At 40.0% G+C, this 20,510-nt stretch overlaps 2 protein-coding genes across 2 annotated transcripts in view; one reads left to right on the forward strand and one right to left on the reverse strand.

Moving 5' to 3' along the window:
• g6pd (glucose-6-phosphate dehydrogenase) overlaps positions 1–6,236 on the forward strand; it is a 12,180-nt gene extending 5,944 nt beyond the window's left edge. The window contains exons 2-10 of the mRNA XM_037683847.1: positions 340–598; positions 1,374–1,532; positions 1,969–2,094; positions 3,873–3,966; positions 4,048–4,234; positions 4,318–4,553; positions 5,723–5,799; positions 5,954–6,046; positions 6,129–6,236. Coding sequence (XP_037539775.1) covers positions 340–598; positions 1,374–1,532; positions 1,969–2,094; positions 3,873–3,966; positions 4,048–4,234; positions 4,318–4,553; positions 5,723–5,799; positions 5,954–6,046; positions 6,129–6,219 — 1,322 coding nt within the window. The 3' untranslated portion in view covers positions 6,220–6,236. The remainder of the gene's footprint in view (positions 1–339; positions 599–1,373; positions 1,533–1,968; positions 2,095–3,872; positions 3,967–4,047; positions 4,235–4,317; positions 4,554–5,722; positions 5,800–5,953; positions 6,047–6,128) is intronic.
• Positions 6,237–9,326: 3,090 nt separating this feature from the next.
• On the reverse strand, positions 9,327–18,579 carry LOC119416808 (glycerol-3-phosphate dehydrogenase [NAD(+)], cytoplasmic). The gene is made up of 8 exons (XM_037683994.1): positions 18,471–18,579; positions 17,584–17,761; positions 17,292–17,432; positions 17,011–17,149; positions 15,815–15,927; positions 13,310–13,546; positions 10,411–10,517; positions 9,327–10,332 (listed from the first exon to the last, which is right to left on the reverse strand). The coding sequence occupies exons 1-8, from the start codon at positions 18,512–18,514 to the stop codon at positions 10,236–10,238; spliced, it is 1,056 nt and encodes a 351-aa protein (XP_037539922.1). The 5' UTR covers positions 18,515–18,579; the 3' UTR covers positions 9,327–10,235.
• Between the last annotated feature and the right edge of the window lie 1,931 nt (positions 18,580–20,510).

Raw genomic sequence — 20,510 nt, forward strand, 5'->3', positions numbered from 1 at the left:
ATCTTTAATATCTCAGAAAGCAAAGCAGCACTAACGAAAATTTTAACGGCACAAACCAGCACTAACGGAGCACTAACCATTCAGACTAGTTGCTTTAATTTTGGAAGTGGGTGGGGTGTCAGCTTCACTCAGCTCTCCCACAGTTGTCAGTTTGGCAGCCAATTGATTTTGGGCACAACACCGACCCACGTTTCCCGGTGGTCAGTGGTGACGCGTAATAAATGCAACTTATATGGCAAAGCGACTTGTTTGTTTTTTCCACTTTATTAGACATATTTGGACTGATGCGACTTATACAGTGGTGTGACATGTACGGCGGAAAGTCCAGTAATTAATGAGTTCCATGTGATGTGTTAAACTGCTTGTTCCTTCTGGCTCAGGCGACAGACACAGAAGCAGATCGGTTGTCGGCCTTCTTCAGCAGGAACTCTTATATAAGCGGGAAATATGCAGACGGGGATTCCTTCTCCAAACTCAATTCGCACATCCTGTCTCTGCCGGGGGCAAGCGGGGCAAATCGTCTCTTCTACCTGGCACTGCCCCCGACGGTCTACCACGATGTGACCAAGAACATCAAGCACCACTGCATGAGCACAAAGTCAGTACAAACTTCACTGTCATCTTTCTGTGTTGTTTCCTGAAGCATTTTAAACACGCTGCCCGTCTGAGCAGGCAACACAAGCATTTCAAGATGCTCTGATGCTACTCCCTCTGGACGGACATGTGCTGAGACAACCCCCCCAAAGCTTTATATTAAATTGAACCATTCTCAAAAGTACTTTTGTTAAAACAAGATAATAGATTTTTACACACTAGATCTTTGATCACAGTATATTTTACATTGTGAGTAAAATAAACCATGTTCAGAACGATAAGTGGAACACCCTTAATTAATACCTGCTACCATGAAAAGCAGACAATCATGTAATTACCTCTATATGTCTGTTTCTGTTAGCAAAATATCATGAACCACTGGGTCGATTTTAATGAAATTCTGAAGCTAACCACTGGATGTGCATCTGCAGCTGGTTAACGTTTTGAATCAATACGATTCAAGATGGACGCCACAGATAATCGACCTTAGCCAAAACAAACAAACAAACAAAAACTATGAAGGGTCACCTTGAAAATGACTTTTTCTTCGTGGAGTTTGTGTTTGGAGTCTCCAGCTCCAGAGTTTAAATTAAAATGAATGAACATCTTTTGTCTGTTGCCTCGTACAAAAATAAACTAAAATGAGGAGTCTAAATATTTAAAGGTTATATCTTGAAAGTTGTTTGAACTTTCTCTTTTCTTAAACGTTTGAAGCGCTGAGTGACGGCGTCGATATGAATGTAATGACCGTGTTGAGGTGAAACGCTCCATCTGTTCAGGGGTTGGACCAGGGTGATTGTGGAGAAGCCGTTCGGTCGAGATCTTCAGAGTTCGGAGGAGCTGTCCTCTCACCTGTCGTCCCTCTTCAGTGAGGATCAGATCTACCGCATTGATCACTATCTGGGCAAAGAGATGGTGCAGAACCTCATGGTGTTAAGGTCAGAGAACCATCTTCACGAAAGGCTGTGTTAGATTCTGTTTATTGTTTGGCACTTTGTAGAAAATGGGATCAAATCTTGCAGTTCATCAGAGTTAGCTTTTCTCTTTAACGCCAGCTTCTGAATAAAATTAAGCATTACCAACATGTTTGTTTTTTTCATATGTTCTTTCTCTCCTGTGGAAGGAGAGCTCTTTGTGCTTCGACTTTCCTGCTGTAACAAACTAGTTTAAGACAAATACAACTGTGAAGTTACATTTTCAGCTGGGCTTGTTGGACTAGAGAAGCTCCTGTGGATATGCTACAAAACAAATTGAATTTGGCTCCTGCTCAAGAATTAAACAGAATCTAAATGTTTACGCATGCTGTCATGAACAGCTGTCTCGTCGCCCTGTCTTTAGCTGAGCACAGGAATAATTGTGCAACGTTCACTGCAGGTTCGGAAACCGCATCTTTGGTCCAATCTGGAACAGAGACAGTGTGGCCTGTGTTGTTCTCACCTTTAAAGAACCATTCGGGACTCAGGGACGAGGAGGATACTTTGATGATTTTGGCATCATACGGTGAGGAACACCCCCCCCCCCCCCCCCCACACACACACACACACACACACAAATACTGTGCATTTGTTTTTGGTGTTTATACTTAAAGCCTAATGATTTCAGATTAAATTATTTTAATGGGTAATGGGTAGATCCATCTGAGAAAAACATTTGTTTTCTTGTTGAATATTAAATATAAACTAGGGATATTGCATTTCCTGGGAAAATGCAGTGTGAATGCTTGTTGCAGTAGAACTTGCTGAAAAACAGCTGAAAATAGCTTAAAAAACATGCTGAAATGTAGCTGAAATGGAAGAACAAGCCTAAATTAGCAGAAGAAAACAGAAAGAACACATATTTGCTGAATTAGGTTTAAATAAGCAGAAATGAGCACATAAGTTAGGAAATTAGCTTAGAAAAAGCTGACATTAGTAAAAAATAGTTGAAAAGTACTGTATGTAGCTGAAAAGACAGAAGCTTAAACTACCAGCACAATGAACTGAAATGAGCTAAAAGTGTGGAATTAGCTGAAAAACCTAAAATTAGCATCAAAGCTAAATAGTAGCTGAAAGAGCAGAAAAAGCTGAAACTACCAGGAAAAAAAGCTAAAAGTAGCATAACGAGCTGAAATTAGCATAAAGACGTTAATTTGGCTGAAAGTAGCAGAAATTACAACGGAAAGCTTGAATTGATCTGAAAACAGCTAAAATTAGCTAAAAATGCTAAAAACCTAGCTGAAAAGTTAGAACAAGCTTAAATTAACAGAAGAAATCAGAAATAACACACATTTGCCTAATTATGCTGAAAGAAGCAGCAATGAGCACAAAATAGTGGAAATTATCTTGAGGAATAAACCATGTTTAAGTCGCTTTGGCATATAAGTTTCCAGCTGAAAAGTAGCTATAAAAGTATAAAGAAGTCTAAATTACCAGATGGAAGTGGAGAGAGCACATTTTTGCTGAATTAGGCTGAAAAAAAGTTGAAATGAGTGCAAATAATGTGGAATTAGCTGAAAACGCTAAAATTAACATAAAAACAGGTAAATAGTGGCTGAAATAGCATAAACAAAAGCTGAAACTTGCAGAAATAAGCTGAAATGAGCACAACAAGCTGAAATTAGCAGAAAAGAAGTTAGAAGAAACACAAACATGTTGTAGTTAGCAGAAAGAATCTGGAAGGATCAAAAAACAGCTGAAATTAGTTGAAAGTAGCTGAAAAAAAGTTTAAATTTGCACAAGGAAGCTGAAAGAAGCTGAACCAGAACAATTGTGAAAGGAGCAGTAAAAGATTGTAAACAGATCTAAAGACTTGAAGGATGTAAAATGAGCTCAATTTATTTCCTATGAGGAAAAAAAAAAAAGACAGAAAAGGCTAAATATTTCAAAAAGCCAAAGTTGCACCAATACCAAAAGTCACAGCAGGATTGTCCTGAAAGAGCTGAACGTTTTGATAAATGGTTTTAAATGATGAATAGCACAAAAATTGTGGACCGAGAAAGATGCTGAAGAATGTACAGAAGAAAAATGCATCACAATAGTGTGAACATTCACACAACGAGCAGAAGTTGAACTCCACTTACCGCCCCCTTTTCTAGTAAATATGAGGCCTATTAATTTCCCTGAACTAAACAACCTTCTGTGCGTTCCTGAAAGTAATAAATTAGGGAACAGAACATTCAAGAGCTTTATAAACAGCACATCGGCGCCAACAAATGATCAGTCCCAGTTATACCTGATCACATCTCCATCAGCGTCCTGCATGTCTTTTGTATGACCACCTGTTCCTTTTGTCACCGTCAGAGATGTCATGCAGAACCACTTGCTCCAGATGCTCTGTTTGGTTGCCATGGAGAAACCAGCCTCCACCAGCTCTGACGATGTCAGGGATGAAAAGGTACCAACAGAACTGTTTATAATGCCTTTGAAACATGGCTGGTATGGAGAAAGTTGTTACAAAAGGCTTTCCTTCTTGTAGGTGAAGGTGTTGAAGTGCATTGCTCCAGTGACGATGTCAGATGTGGTGCTGGGTCAGTATGTAGGTGATCCAGAGGGGGAGGGAGAAGCCCAACAGGGTTACCTTGATGATCCCACGGTACCTAAAGGATCAAATCAGGCCACCTTTGCCACAGCTGTGCTCTATGTCCACAATGAACGCTGGGATGGTAAAAAAAAGAGAAAATATCTATTAAAATTTTAACTTATTCTTTGAAGTCTGTCTTGATGTCTTGAAAATGTCCCTCCTCAGGCGTTCCCTTCATCCTGCGCTGTGGAAAAGCTCTGAATGAGAGGAAAGCCGAGGTGCGGCTGCAGTTCACAGATGTCCCAGGAGACATTTTTGAAAACAAGTGTCAAAGGAATGAGCTGGTTGTTCGTGTTCAGCCCAACGAGGCCATCTACGCCAAGATGATGAGCAAGAAGCCCGGAGTGTACTTCCACCCAGAGGAGACCGAGCTGGACCTCACCTACAAGAGCCGATACAAGGCAGGCTCAAGAAAATTTATTTATCCATGTCTTACTCATTAGTTGCATACTTTTCCCCAGAACAAAACTAATTGATGCTAATTTATTTGTAGCTGCAGCTGAAGTTCATATTTTCATACAAAGTTTCTCCTCAGTGTGCTCCTTTCAGATTCGTTCTACTAACTACAACATTTTTGTGCTTCTTCTAACATATTTCTGCTAATTTCAGCGGTTATGCTCCTTTTCATCTTATTTCTGCAAGTTTCTGCTTTTCCAGCTACTATTTAGCTGTTTTTATGCTAATTGTAGCTTTTTTTTGGCTAATTCCACATTTTTTTGCACTCACTTCAAGTTTTTCCTTCCTAATTCAGCAAAAACGCTCTCTCTCCACTTTCTTCTGGTAATTGAAGCTTTTTTTCTGAAAATGTTAGCTACATGTTAGCAATTTTTTGCTAATTTCAGCTTTTTTCAGACAATATCCACTTTTTAGTGCTCATTTTGCTTCTTTCAGTCTAATTGGGCAAATGTGTTCTTTCTGCTTTCTTTTGCTAACTTAAGCCAGTTCTACCTTTTCAACTACCATACTTTTTTTTTTGTATTTTAGCATTTTTTCAGCTAATTTCAGCTGTTTTCAGATAAATTCAAGTTTTTTGTGGTAATTTCTGCTACTTTCAACCTAATTACATTCTTTATGCTAATGTCAGCTCCTTTTAGTGTTTTTCTCCTATTTCAGATGCTGGTACTTTTTAGCTGTTTTGTGCTAAATTTAGCTTTTTCAAGTAATTCCACTTTTTTTTTTAGCTTATTTCAGCTCCTTCCACTTCCTTCTGGTAGTTTAAGCTTCCTTCTGCCTTTTCAGCTACTGTCGGCTATTTTTTTTGTGTGTGTGTGCTAATTTCAGCTTTTTTAGCTAATTTCCCAATTTTTGTGATAATTTCTGCTTATTTAAATCTAATTTAGCAAAAATGTGTTCTTTCTGCTTTCTTTGCTAATTTCAGCTAGATTTCAGCATGTTTTAGCTAATTTCAGCTGTTTTTCAGCAAGTTATTCGGCAATAAGCACTGCATTTTCACAGGAAATGCAATTTATCTAGTTTTATAGTAGTTTGAGCTGACTAACATGCAAATACATTTTTTATAGATTAACTGTGGAGAAATAGACAAATTTCTTGTCACTCTTCTCGTTCTCAGGACGTGAAGCTTCCTGATGCTTATGAGCGTCTCATCCTGGATGTCTTCTGTGGGAGTCAGATGCATTTTGTCCGCAGGTCTGTCTTAGTTTCTCCAACATGTCACAGTTTGTAAACCAACCTTTGGATTTAGCTTCACTAGAGGGCACCGCAGTGCAGCTTCACTCGGCCTTGGCCTAAAAGAAGTTTGACATGTTTTAGCAGAAGTGGCTTGAATTTTTTATGTCTGCAGTGATGAACTCAAGGAGGCGTGGAGGATCTTCACCCCGCTTCTTCATCAGATAGAGAAGGAGAAGCCACGACCTATTCCTTACAAATATGGAAGGTAGGGAACGTTTTTAACTTGGGCCTCGCCTGACACTATTTTTTGCAACCAAATTCTCAATTTTCTTTTCTTTCATTCTTAGTCGCGGCCCCGCAGAAGCAGACGACCTCTCTAAGAAAGTTGGATTTCGTTATGAAGGCACTTACAAATGGGTCAACCCTCATAAACTTTGAAAGGTAATAAGGGCATAGGAGGAGAGTATTAGTGAGGCATCATGGTCCAGTACTGGGGAGTCCTGGAAGAAGGTGGGGAGGGGTGGGGGTCACTGTCTGGATCCATCAGGAAGCAAAAAAAAAGAACCAGTTTAAAAACATCCATTCTCAGGTATCACAATTATTCCATTGAGCCTCCTTATCAAACATTTAAATAAGAACGAGTTCATTTTTACAGCAAAGATGTTTTTATACATTTACAAAAATAGAATTGGTCAAAATTCACTAAGGGACCAAGTTTATGTTCAAAGATTGAAAATGGAGGCTAAACGGTCTGCTGAACTGGCTCCATGTCACGGCCTGTAAGAATTAAGTTCTCTGATGGTGAACAGAACAAAGAGCAGAGCATCAATCGAACAAGCAGCTGAGTCACGTCAAGGCAAACCAAAGATGGTTATCCAACAAACAGTCCCTGGAGTCCTTCAGCTGTCACTATTATGGTCATTATGTTATGCTTTCACTAACATATGAGATTTTTATTTATTTTTCCTTCACCGGACCAAGGATGATAATTGCAAGACATTTCCTCTTGGAAGCATTATTCCTGCTCAAGTCTTAAGAGTCCTCCTGGGCCAGAAAAGAAGCTGCAGCTTTATTAGCCTCTCCCCTGCTTTATTCCATTTTTTGTTTACATTTTTAACTTTTAAACGTTCATATTTTAACGTATTTCCAGGCAGTAGTGTGTGCTGCGGGTCAACTGAATGCCTGGTGGCAGGCTCGACGCTGCTGTTCACAGAACATGTAAAAGGTGGCCGAGCCTCTGTCACTTCAAATAAACCAGTTTTGCTCCCGTTAATGTTTCGTGTTTTTCTGGTACTGATGTTTTAAAGCGTGATGATGGGAGGAACCTTAAACGCTGCATGGACAGTTACAGGTTTTATGAATTGTTCACACACAAATCCTGGTACTTGAGACACAGTGACCACAACATGTAACTCGTGCACTAACCAATTCTGCCACTTTGGTTGACTGGTCAACCATGGTCTAACAATGAGGGGGGGTGGGCAAAGAGTGCAGCCAGATTTGAGCAGGTACACTGTAGCATCATCTGGACTTTCTGAAATGAGAATAGGAAAGAAATCTACTCACTAGAAAACTGCAGTACTGCTCATCAGTACAGTATTGCACGTGTACTGTTCTGAAAAATTTAAGTATTTTTGAAGTATTTGGGAAATGTATTCCTTCCTACTTTGTATTTCTACACAGTATTTAACTATTTGTATTGCAGAACTGAAAGATGATCAACACAAGGTGGACAAGAATGTCTTCTGTCTCCTGAACAGGAAACTGAAATAGTAAATAGGGTTATTTATAGGGTTAGGTTATGAAAAATAAAATATTTTGTTGGATAATTTAATTATCCTGTCATCAGCTCATTAAATAAATATGCCACACAAGAAATAATATCTTAGGCCAGGTTTAATCTTATAAGATGGAGCAATGTTGAAATACAAGCATCAAGATGCTGAATGTTGCTTCGTCTCCAAGGTCTGCTCACAGAGAGAGTTAATCAAAGCTTAAACACCCGTTATCAGACGGAGGTGAGGTCAAGACAACTGCTTCACAACTCACAGTAGTTGAAGGCATCAGGTGAAATGCTGTGCTTCTGCAGGCTCCACTTCGTAAAGACAAAACAACTTTAATACGCGCACACACGGTTTATACACAGCCTGGCCAAAAATAAGTCGCCACCAAAAAAAAGGTCTCACTAATATTTTGTTGGACTGCCTGTAGTTTTGGTTACAGCATGCATTCACTGTGGCATTGTTTCAATAAGCTTCTGCAATGTCACAAGATCTGTTTCCATCCAGCGTTGCCATAATTTTTCACAAAGATCTTGCATTGATGAATAGGCACTAGGCATGATGGGTGCATCACTTCACCTGCCTCTCTTCTTACCCTGATGCACCCATCACTCTGGAACAGGGTCAATCTGGACTCATCAGACCACATGACCTTCTTCCATGGCTCCAGAGTCCAATCTTTATGCTCCCGAGCAAATTGAAGCCTTTTTTTCCCCAGTTAGCCTCACTGATTAGTGGTTTTCTTAAGGCTACACAGCTGTTCAGTCCCAATCCCTCGAGTTCCTTCACATTGTGCGTGTAGAAATGCTCATACTTTCTCTAAACATAGCCCTGAGTGCTACTGTTGTTTTTCTTCTATTTGATTTCACCAAACGTTTAAGTGATCGCCGATCACCATTATTTAGGATTTTTTTTCCCGGCCACATTTCTTCCTGGAAGACGATGGGTCCCCACTATCTTTCCATTTTTTAATAATGCGTTGGACAGTTCTTAACCCAATTTTAGTGGTTTCTGAAATCTCCTTAGATGTTTTCTCTGCTTGATGCCAATGATTTGACTCTTCTCAAACAGACTGACATCTTTTCCACGACCACACGATGCGTCTTTCAACATGGTTGTTTAAAAAATGAGAAGGTACTCATTGCACCAGTTGGGGTTCAATAACTTGTTGCAGCTGAAAGATAATCGCCCATGTAGTAATTATCCAATATGAGGCTCGTACCTATTTGCTTAGTTAAATCCAGGTGACTTTTTTTGGGCCAGGCAGTGTATAACATTTGACATAAGTGAAACATCCATGACCTTTACATCCATCATATGCTAGTGTATTTGTGTTCCAAGTATAAAAACAATATTCTAAAACATTTTACAACACACTGATGTATGTACTCTCTGTAGTGTAATACTGAAGAAAAAAAAATCCTAAGTCATTATGATGATTGGAGAAGTGTTTTCTTTCCAGTCATCAGTCAGCAGTGTTCAACTGCTTTTTATGATGGTTTGTGTTGGTCATCAGAACAAAATACCATTTTGAGAATAACATTGTTTTGAATGTAAAGTTTCATTTTGAAGAAGTGAGGGGTTTTGTCCATTGTGCTTGATTTTGATTTGTGTGTAGAGTTCTGTGTGTGAGGCATGCTTTTAGAAAATGTGTGTCAACAAATGGAAAACTGTAAAATGCCTCTAACAAAACAATGAAAGGACAACTGCAGACATGACACCAGAATTAATTTATTCAAATGGAAATACTTCCCGTTCATTGGCACCAGGTATAAACTTTAGGCAGGATCACAGTAATAAAAGGCGTAGTGAACGGTGATGGCCATGAGTTTGGCCATCGTGGTTCTAAAAACAGTGAGATCCTCAGCTTTTCACTGAAGTGACATTTTAAATCTTTGCAACTAAACAGAAGTTTACTTGTCTTAACTGAATACTTAAATTTTATCTTCAGTTCAAAAACATTGAGATAAGTTTTGTTTGAAAATCTGCCGCTCGCCCTCATATGGCATACCGAGTGGAAAACTTAAGACAAACTCAACCAGAACAATTCAGTAGTTGGTTTGTTTAAAATAAATTAAAAAAAAAAAAAAAAAAAAGGCCAACGATGCATTATAAGGCACATTAACTTTGTAAGTTAAAAACAATACCTTCATGTACATTACATAAGGAAATGTTAATGAATTATAATTAATGAATTATTTACAACATCTAAAAAGACAAATTGAGGTATATTATTATTCACTGGACGCAAACATTAATGCTTGAAGAAAATCTGTAGTAAAGGCTGGTAAGAACTGAGTCTTTAAACACTGAACTGTTTCAGACTCTGTTATAAAGTGAGAACTAATAAATTATTGTTGCAACTACACAGACACGTGCATTCTGATTACATCATGCTCTGAAAAAAGCTTAACTGATCACAATGATGAGAACAAGTTATATTCAGAATATTTCTTAGTTATATACAGAGTATTCAAGTTTCAGTGGCGATTGGAGGAGAAGAAGAAAAATCTGAAAATGAGATGTCTGAGCTAGTTTTTGTAGTCTTGTCACCGATTCTGTGGCTGGAGTTGATAAGTTGCATCCTAGCTGTTGAAGGGCCGTCCTCCAAGAAGCTGACTGGTGAAGTGGTCATGTTCCCGTCAGGAAGGCGCTCCTGTCAGTTTTACCTGCTTACATGTGCTCTGGGTGGTTCTGCAAGCAGCTGATGAACTCCGAGACCGGATGGCCCTGGAAGCAGATCTGGTAGACGGCGTTGAACAGAGGGAACCTGCAGCGGGACGAGGCGTTGATGAGAAAACCCACGTCTCCTCGAGACTCAGCGGGTCGGCGAGTTGCTCAAACTTACTTGTCAACCAGGTTTTTGTGTTTAAGGATGAGATAAACCTCAGCTGCCGTCGCTGGTCCCTGCAGCTTCTGTCCGTTCAGCATCTCTCTCTCCAGATCCTCAATAGACTGAGTGACAGAACATGAAACGAGGTAAATATCCAAGAAAATAAACCAATAATAGTTTCAGATAATATTTAGCATGTCTCAAGGACCAGATTTAGAAAACCAAGCCCATCTCTATCAGTTTGAGTTGTTTGCATTTATTTGTAGAGACACTACATCAGGAGGTATTATAGAAGTTCAACAATTCTGTTACTTTATAAACCAGGGCTATTCAACTGGTGGCCCGGGGGCCAAACCAGGCCCACAGATGAACTCAGTTCAGCCCACCAGTGGGTTCAATTTAAATAAAATTTGATTTTAAAACCATAAAAGAAACTTACTTAATGACTAACTGCTGGATGTGCTGCCCCTGAGCTCTTGGCGCTGTAGCCCCCTGAGCAATTTAGCTGAATAGTCCTATGAACTCTTGGGTCAACTTATTCTGAACAAGGAAACTGAGTTTTCATTTCTAGAAGACACAGTTCTGAATATAAACCTCAATGGAGCTCCGATACACCAATTCACCATGAACTGCAGTAGAAAAATAGATCTGGTCTATACATGAATATAAAGTATGCCAATGGGCGGCAGAGCAGCACAGTTGGTAGAGCTGCTGCCTCTCAGCGAGCAGGTCGCCCCGGTTCAAATCCCGGTCCAGAGACCTTTCTGGGTGGAGTTTGCATGTTCTCTCCGTGCATGCGTGGGTTTTCTCCAAGTACTCCAGTTTCCTTCCACAGACCAAAAACATGCATGTTACACTGATTGGTAACTCTAAATTGTTCCTAAATGTGAACAAGAGAGTGTGAATGGTTGTTTGTCTCGTTTGTCTCCATGTGTCCCTGTGATGGACTGGAGACCTGTCCAGGGTGTCCCCCACATCTCACACAGTGACTAATGGACATGGGCACCAGTGACCCCCACGACCCAGAATGGAAGAAGCAGGTAAAGATAATGGATGGATGAAATACACAGACACAGGGAAGCAGTGCAGTTGGAACCACGTCTCAGCTCAACTAAGCTCTCAGCATTGAGTTATGTAGCCTGATCTCAAATGTGGAAAAGTCTAACAAGTCAAACAAGTCTGAAGTTTAAATAGGCTCATTTATTTCCAACATCCTTCTACCAGTATACCCACTGTCCATCCTCTGGTCATGTCCAAACCATCTCAGTCTGGTCTCTCCAACTTTATCTCCCAGTTGTTCAACCTGTGCTGTACCTCTGATGATCTCATTCCTAATCTTATCCATCCTCATCACTCCTAATGTGAACCTCAACATCTTCATTTCTGCCACTTCCAGTTCTGTCTCCTGTCTTTTTGTCCATGTCTCTGTCTCCAGGCCATACAACATAGCTGGTCTCACCACGGTCTAAACTTTTGCTGCCACCATTTTGTCACAAATCTTTTCTCCATCCTGCCTGGACTCTTTACCACACTCCTGGTTTTCCTGGACAGTCAAGTATATTAACTGTTTGAACAATGTGATAAAACTCTTAGCTGCTGCATTTGGATGTGTTCAGACTTGGGCATGTCACAATAACAAATTTTGCTGAGCAATTAATTGTCTCAGAAATTATTGCGCTAAAAGATAATATCGTTTGAAATTTGACAATTACTAATTATTATTGTCAACTTGAAGAAATGTTGGTTACTTTTTGCGTGTAGTACCTTTTTTGACCACTGGATGGCAGTATAAGACTGAACTGAAGGATGGATAGTGAGGGAGCAAGCAGCGTGTCTAAGAAAAATGGGAGGCCCCTTGATGCGACATGGGCTGTCTCTCTTTCCAGTTTTTCGGTTCGCAAAATGGCGTACACTTGGTGTGACTTGAGCTCTTTAGCATAGCATTTTTTCACATAAAGCTTTTAATAAAATTTAAAAAAAAGTCAGTAAACAAGTTCTCAGCTTCTTTTTGCAGAGAAAAACAACTTAGACAAAGGCATGGGTTTCAACCGTGAATTTTGGAGCTTTGACAAGAGTTTTTTTCCGAGGTCGGCCTGTTAGCTTAGCTTGTAGCTTAGCTTCTCAGCTTAGCTGCTTTTAACGATCCAAAAACATGATTTTAGATGGTAAAAACAGATTTTAAAGAGAAGAGAGAAAGGGTCAGTGAAGAGCAAAGGAGTTGAGCCTTTTGTCTTCAGTAGAAAGAGAGAGACGAAGAAACGACAAAGCCAATAAATGAAAATGAGGTTGATCATTTTCATTTATCATGCGATTAATTGATTTGTTTATTGCGACAGGCCTATTCAGACTACAGGAGACAGAATGGGAGTTACTGGTTTTTATGAGTGAATCAGATGAAAAACAGTACCATTTAAACAAAATAACATGAAATGATCCAAGTTGGGAAAATCCTCTCCTAATGTTAACATTTATGAAGTAATTCTTCATTTTGTTAGTCGGACTAATTAAAAATAAACTTTTCTATCCAATAGTGAATTTGCCTGTGAGCAGGTTTAGTTCATAAAGTTTGTTACTGAGGTGATCGGCTCCACTTCTCTTTCTGGAACAGAAAACTTGCCCTTGAACTCTGAGTTTTCACTGAACTTGTTTAGTGAAATACCCTTCAGGCTCTGAACAGTCCTGGCTTGCAGTTGTTGGAAACAAAAACCATTGTGCAACATTTGGATTTCCATCTTTTGTTTTCCTTATGTGACCAACTACAACAAGCTAAAAGGAAGCTACAACTACAGAGGTCTACGTGTGCATACTTAAATATATTATAGACCCAACTTATATCAGCTTGCTGTGCTTTTTCCAGTAGGCATTTGTCTCACACCTTCAAGCAGGAGATTTGTAAAGAATGCAGTGTCCTCACCTTCCCCGTCTTCACAAAAGCTTCAGCCACCCTGCGGTTGCGGCCGCCGTAGCAGGTTGTGATGAGGTCGGCCACGCCGCAGCTCTCCAGGAAGGTTGCAGAGGACACGGGGCCGCCAGTGCAGAAAATGCGTGCGAAGGCAATCATCTCCATCAGGCCCAGTCTGATCACCGCTGCCTTTGTGTTGTCCCCGAAGCCCAGACCGTCACAGAAACCTGCGCCGACCGCGACGATGTTCTGCAGGAAACGTGAGCAAGAGTCAGCAAACACTGCAGCTGGAGACACACCCGAGAGCTTTAATGTGGAAAGTTGAGAACATCCAGCTAATCCATCCCATCAATGAATGAACAAACTTCATCTCATCAAATGTGGAGCATTAATCACATCACTCTATCCCGCTGAGCTTTTCAGAGATTACAACCTCAGTCTGACTCAAATTGCGGTCTTGGCCTTTTACACACACATACGCCTGCACTTTTATTTCTCTTATAAAGACATATTTTTACACAGAGAACAGGGTGGACTTGCATGATATGCATTTCTTGTTGGTCTGCAACATAAATAACCTTTTTTTTTTTTGGTTTACAAATTGTTTTACAAAAATAATTTGTGAAGAAATGTAAAAATTCCGGGCAGCACGGTGGTGCAACTGGTAGAGCTGCTGCCTCTCAGCGAGCAGGTCCCTGGTTCAAACCCCGGTCCAGGGGCCTTTCTGGGTGGAGTTTGCATGTTCTCTCCGTGCATGCGTGGGTTTTCTCCGGGTACTCCGGTTTCCTCCCACAGTCCAAAAACATGCATGTTAGGCTGATTGGTAACTCTAAATTGTCCCTAGGTGTGAGTGAGCTCTATGTGGCCCTGTGATGGACTTGCGACCTGTCCAGGGTGTACCCCGCCCCTCGCACAGTGATTGCTGGACATGGGCACCAGCGACCCCCGTGACCCAAAATGGAATAAGCGGGTAAAGAAAATGGATGGATGGATATAAAAATTCCAATCGTAAAATATGTTTGAACGTCGTGTAATTTCTAGTTTGTTAAAACACAAAAACAGAATGCAACAATTTGCCACTCATAAACCCAAGTTCTAATCACAACACAAGTATGAAATGTTTAAACAAACATGCAAACAAAAAAAATAAAAATAAAACAGGCACCAATGCACCCCCATGCCATCAGAGAGGCAGGCTTTTGAACCACAATCAGGCCTGATGGTCCGTCTCCTCTCTAGTACAAAAGATATGGAGTTTGGGTTAAAAAAAAAAAAAAGAATAAATAAAATTCAATCTGACTGACCACTGAACAGTTTATAATATTTTGGCTCAGTCCATCTTCAACGAGCTCTGGCCCAAAGAAGATGGTGGTGATTCTGGAAAGTGTTCACGTCTCGTTTCGCATGATCCAGTGTCAACCAGTATGTGTGCATGGCAGCTGTGTTTACAGACAAGTTCCTGAGTCCATGCAGTGATGTCTAAAACAGAAGAGCCATTTTTAATGCAGTGCTGCATGAAGGTCTGAAGATCACCGTGTAGACTTCTAGTTTCATCCTTTGAGCTCAGAGATTTCTACAGATTCTTGAAACCATTTCAGATTACACACTTTAGACTGTGGGATTTTTAAAGTCTGTCCAATTTTTCCATTGAGAAACATCCATTATCTTTACCCACTTTTTCCTTTTCTGAAATTGTTTCACTTTTTTTAAAGACAGTTTTCTGCAGACTGGTGAACCTCTGCCCATTTTTACTTCTAAGAGATTTAGCCGTCCTTTGCCTGACCGTTGACAAATGATCCAACTAGTTGCAAAATGCTCCTCCAGCTGTTTCTTAATCACACTGCATACTTTTACAGCCTCTTCAAACATGTCGCTGCCATTAAATGCAAAATTATCATTTTTGTTTACTACGTTCCATTACAAATAAAAAAATACTGAGATTAGCAAACTATTGCATTCCATTTACATTTTACACACCATCCCAACTTTTTCAGAGTTGCACCTGTACATTAGTGAAAATCTGTTGACCACATGCAGAATATTTAAACACATGCAATGACTTGAGCAACATCTGCTCACTGGATAAATGCAAGTTTGGATGTTTAGTTTTCTTTTAAAAGAAGTGGAAGGAACATATTCAGTGTGTAATGTCTTAAGATGAGTACAAAGGCTCAGCCAAACCCTCTCCCTACACATTTATAATTTATTGCCTTTAGGTCACCATCTGTCTTAAAACCAAACCTGGAGAAGTTAAATATGTGTGAACGTTAGTGATGTGTGACTGGTAACTCTAAAATTGTCCCTAGGTGAGAGAGAGTGTGTGAATGGTTGTCTTGTTTGTCTCTACGTGTCCCTGTGATGGACTTGCGACCTGACCCCTGCTTCTTGCAGTGCTGGATATGGGCACCCATGACCCCGCGACCCAAAAAGTATGAAACAAGTAAAAAAAAAAAAGATAACGGATGGCTGGATGCAGTCAAACTGAACTCTGAATGCTTATTAATTATAAGAGCTCACCTTCAGGGCTCCACAGATTTCCACCACGTCATATTCCTCCACTACAGTAACTCTGAAGTTGCTGGTCTGCATGAGCTCCTTCAGGAGAGTCCCGTGGTTTTTATTCTTACAGCCTGCAAGAATGAACAAATGAACAAACTGTGGCATTCCCAGAACTCTTAACTAGCTGATTTAGCAGGTCTGATCCAATAAACCAACAAATCTTAATCCTGCTCAAAGAGATCTGGATTGATTTTATTTTATATGGTTGTATTATGCAGATAAATCATTTTATAAAAAAAAAGGAAGCACATATAGGCCTGTCCCGATAACAAATTTTGCTGGGCGATTAATAGTCTCAGAAATTATTGCGATAAATGACAATATTGTTTGAAATTTAACAATAATTAATTGTCAAATTTTAGAAGAAATTTTGATTTGTTTGGAGTGTAGTACCTTTTCTGACCACCTGATGGTAGTATAAGACTGAAGCAAAAGGATGGATAGTTGTTTTTAAGAATTTTTTTTTAGGATGGACAGATGCGCAGTTGTCTCTTAAGACAAATGGGAGGTAGGGTCCTGAACGTGACATGGGCTGACATGGTGACGTGGTGGACACTTGATGATTTGAGCTTTTTAGCATAGCATTTTTCACACAAAGCTTTTAATAAAAAATAAATAAATAAAAATCAGTTAAGTTCTCAGCTTCTTTTTGCAGAGAAAAACAACTTTTGACACGAAGGCACGGGTTTCAACCGTGAATTTTGGCGCTCAACAAGATAGAGGTTTTTCCCCAGGTCCGCCTGTTAGCTCAGCTCGTAGCTTAGCTTCTCAGCTTAGCTGCTTTTAACGATCCCAAAACACGATTTGACGGTTAAAAACAGATTTTAAAGAGAAAAGAGAAAGGAAGGGGTCAGTGAAGAGCACTGGAGTTGAGCCTTTTGTCATCCAGTGTCTTCAGTAGAAAGAGAGACAAAGAAACGATAAAGACGATAAATGAAAATGGAGGTTGATCATTTTCATTCATCATGCGATTAATTGATTTATTGTTAATATAAAAAAAAAGAAATGATAAAGCAAACAAACAAAAATCTATGTTTCAAGAAAGCTTGAACTATGATTAATGCTTTATCTGGATTCTCTGTTTTTGATCAGAGGTGGGAAAAAAACCCAACCTAATTAAAAACAGTCTTGTTAACAACAGTGATCAGGCTCACCAATGGTGGTCTCACAAAACTTCTCATCAGCAACCTCGTTGGCGATGTTGGCTCCCATCAGCACACTCATCGTGATGCCGAGCTTCTCCTGAATCACATCCGAGATGAGTTTGAGCCCGTCGGGCCCCTCGTCTACGCCCTGGAGGAGCGACAGCAAGGAGGCGTCTGACTCAAAGATCATATTGCGCAACAACACTGCTTTCAGCTGTTCGCAGACTGCCTGAACGCAGCACGGACAATCACGTGATTACAACAATACTACACAAAGAGCAAAGTCAAACCTTGATGAGTGATATTCCCAGTGCATCGCTCTTGACTTTGCCCTTCACAGTGTCGCACACTTTGCCGATAAACTGGTGCGGGATCACAAAGACCAAAATGTCTGCATCGCTGGATGCTTCTACCAGGTCCGGCACTGCCAGCTGAGAGAAATGCGAGGTTCACAATGTCAGAAAGAAAATGCATATAAAAAAGCCTGATGCAGCACTTTGAACGATTTGAAACTTTAAGCCAATTACAGAAATACATATTTTATATACCATGCATAAAAAAGGTAAACCCAGCAGATCTTACCACATTGGCTGGTAGCTTATGTCCAGGAAGATATTTCACATTTTCATGGGTGGTGTTGATTATTTCCGTTAGCTTCTTCCCATTCACCATCTCCTCAAACACCCACATTTTGACAGTGTTGTCAAACTTTGGGTTCTGAGCAACATTGGCACCCACAATCTTGGCAATGGCAGAGCCCCTGGGTTGTGAACAGTTACATGTTGGTGTTTAATCTGTGTTCACTGCAATCAAACAACATTTATGGCTGTCTTTTGATCTCACGGCCTTGGCAGGCTGCTCAAGGTGTTCCTCACAGCATGAACCGAACTAAATGGGAAATTACACTGATATAAACAAGTTTCACCACTACTCAGATTCTGTTCAAGTTATACAAAAATTTTTACACAAACTTGTGATTTTTTTATGCGCAAACATAACTTCGGCAAAATAAAATAATTTACTTGGTTTCTTTCCAACTAGACCTACTGTCAAATTGAATACTACTAATAAAATGTCAAAAGCATAAACTAGAAACATGGTCCAAGCCGAAAGTGCGGGATTATTCTAAAGATTTGGCCGTTTCAATCTAAATCAAGTTTTATGTTCATAAAATTCTCAAACGGACGCGGTAACTTTAATCTCTCGGATTTTGAATGAAGCGCTGCTGGTGAAAACAAGCTAAGCTAACAGAGCTAATTTCAAACGGCTCAGCTGTAACTGGCACGCGGTCAGTTTTCTGAACACTCAGCCAGTTTCTCGGCACGTGCGCTCCTACCAAAACAACCGGTTCGTAGCTGTCAAACCTAGTTCCCGTTACCATGGTGAGGGTTGCTAATTAATTAGCAACCTGTCAGCACCCTGAGGTTCGCGTGAAACTCTGACGGGTTCTCATTAACGCTTCAACTTACCAGTTTCCAGAGCCGACGATGCAGACTTTCTTCGGAGCTGCCATTGTGAGGAGATGTCGAGCAGAGCGGAGGTGAAGCTCGGTGCTGACTGCAGTCCTGTTGTGCAACAAAGCTGGGATTTTTATTGGCCTGTCCTGGTGGGGGGAGACACCGGTCCGCCCATCTGAACGGAGGCCGAGTCTGGTCACTCATTCACGGGGCAAAGGTTAGCAGGTTCAAGGTAAGGGGAACAATTATTAAAAGCTGTTGTTATTCAATCTGTGATAAAGAGTCATTCAGATGAACTGTAATCACTTCCACATCTGTAAAATTGACCAAAGTTATATCCATTCTTCTGCTGTAGCGGCCATCTTGAATCAGGTTTATTTTGTATTTTGCTAACAGACAAGACTGACGCCAAATAGTTAATAAAAAAAATTAAACAAAGGTCTTCCACATGGAGTTAGTGTTCAGAAAATGTGACAGGGACGACTCTCAGCTACTACCACACTAAATTTTAGCTCAGTATCGTAAAAAGGACCAAGTGAAAGCTATTTATTGTTTTCATGGCCAGTTAGTGGCGGCAGCCATCTTGACTTCCAACATGAGTCAGATGTAGATGAAGGCTACATTTAATGATTCTTTTCTAAGAGCTTTGTTAAAATTCATGCAGCGCTTCATGATTTGGTAACAGATAAACACACGAGCAAAAACATTATCATCCGCCTTCACCAATCCACCAACAAACCACATTATCCTGTTTTTGGTGTGCTTGTATTTTCTAAAATTCAGGGGGGAAAAGGTGTTGGAGACAAACATTTTCCTGCATCCATGTCTTTGTAAAGCCCAAACAAAGCATTTTTTATACTTTTGTATCGTCCTCTTTAGTCCTCCACTTTGGTACATTTAATTAACAGTTCATTTTATTTCTCATTCCTCATTAAGATTGTATTTTTAAAAAATGGTTCAAACTTTCTTCTTGCTCCCTGCTTTGTATCAGTCTTATCAACAACTTATGCTTCTGTTCAGTGTCCTGAGATGACTTCTGTTGTGACTTGGCACTATATAAATAAACTGAATTGAATTGAACTTGTTTGGCTTGGAGAAAAGAGTTATTAGAGCATTATTAACTTCTCCCATCACATGCTGAGGTGACTTTAGGCAAGACAATGAACCCCACATTGTCCCCAATCTGCTAACTGGTGTGTGAGTTTGTGTGTGTGAATGGCTTGTGGTGTAACGTAATCATGTAATGCAGCCCATTTACCATCTGGGCACATAGCACCGTTCTCTTTTCTAAGGTATTAAATGTTGGAACAAAATTAATAAGAAGTTGCATAAATTTAAGTAATATAACTTTAAAAAAAACATAAACATATACAAAAGTATGTTAATTATAAAAAAATATGTTATAATCAATGGAAATGATCTTTAGGTTTCACAACTGAAAGACAATAAACTTGCAAAATATGGAGGCAGGCTGGAGCTTTTATTGTGCAAACTAAAACAGTCTAATGTTTCAACATGACCATGCCATCATCAGAGTTGTTATTTTCTTTCTGTTGCAGTTTTCATCAGTGATCTGTCCAGGCTGGACTTTACCTCTCACCCTTTACCTGCAGGGACAGTCCTCAGGCCCCACCACCACCCTGAACGAGCTCATCAGGTATAGAAAATGGATGGATACACACAAAATAGCTTAGAATAAAACATACTTTGAGGTGAGCAGCACAAGTTCATAATTTAAGGATTGAGAAAACATCATGGCTTTTGTGAAACATGCATGAGAGGTATGTGCTGAAGGTAAAACTTTGTCGTCTTTTGATGGCACAATGACATTCCTGACAGACATTTCTGGTCTAAAACTTCCCTGAAGCATCCGGGTGCTGAGAAATGACATTTTACTATTGGCACAGTGACTGCTCCCACACCAACAACTACACAATGGATCACTTTCTAGGTGTGTTAACAAAGTAGGAAAACACAGCAGCATTTGACTGAAAAAAGTCTGAATATTTTTAACAACTCTATTATAGAGCCAGCAAAGAGTTAACATGAGAA

The sequence above is a fragment of the Nematolebias whitei genome, chromosome 11 (genome assembly GCF_014905685.2).
Source record: "Nematolebias whitei isolate Nwh7 chromosome 11, NemWhi1, whole genome shotgun sequence".
Taxonomy (NCBI): Eukaryota; Metazoa; Chordata; class Actinopteri; order Cyprinodontiformes; family Rivulidae; genus Nematolebias; species Nematolebias whitei.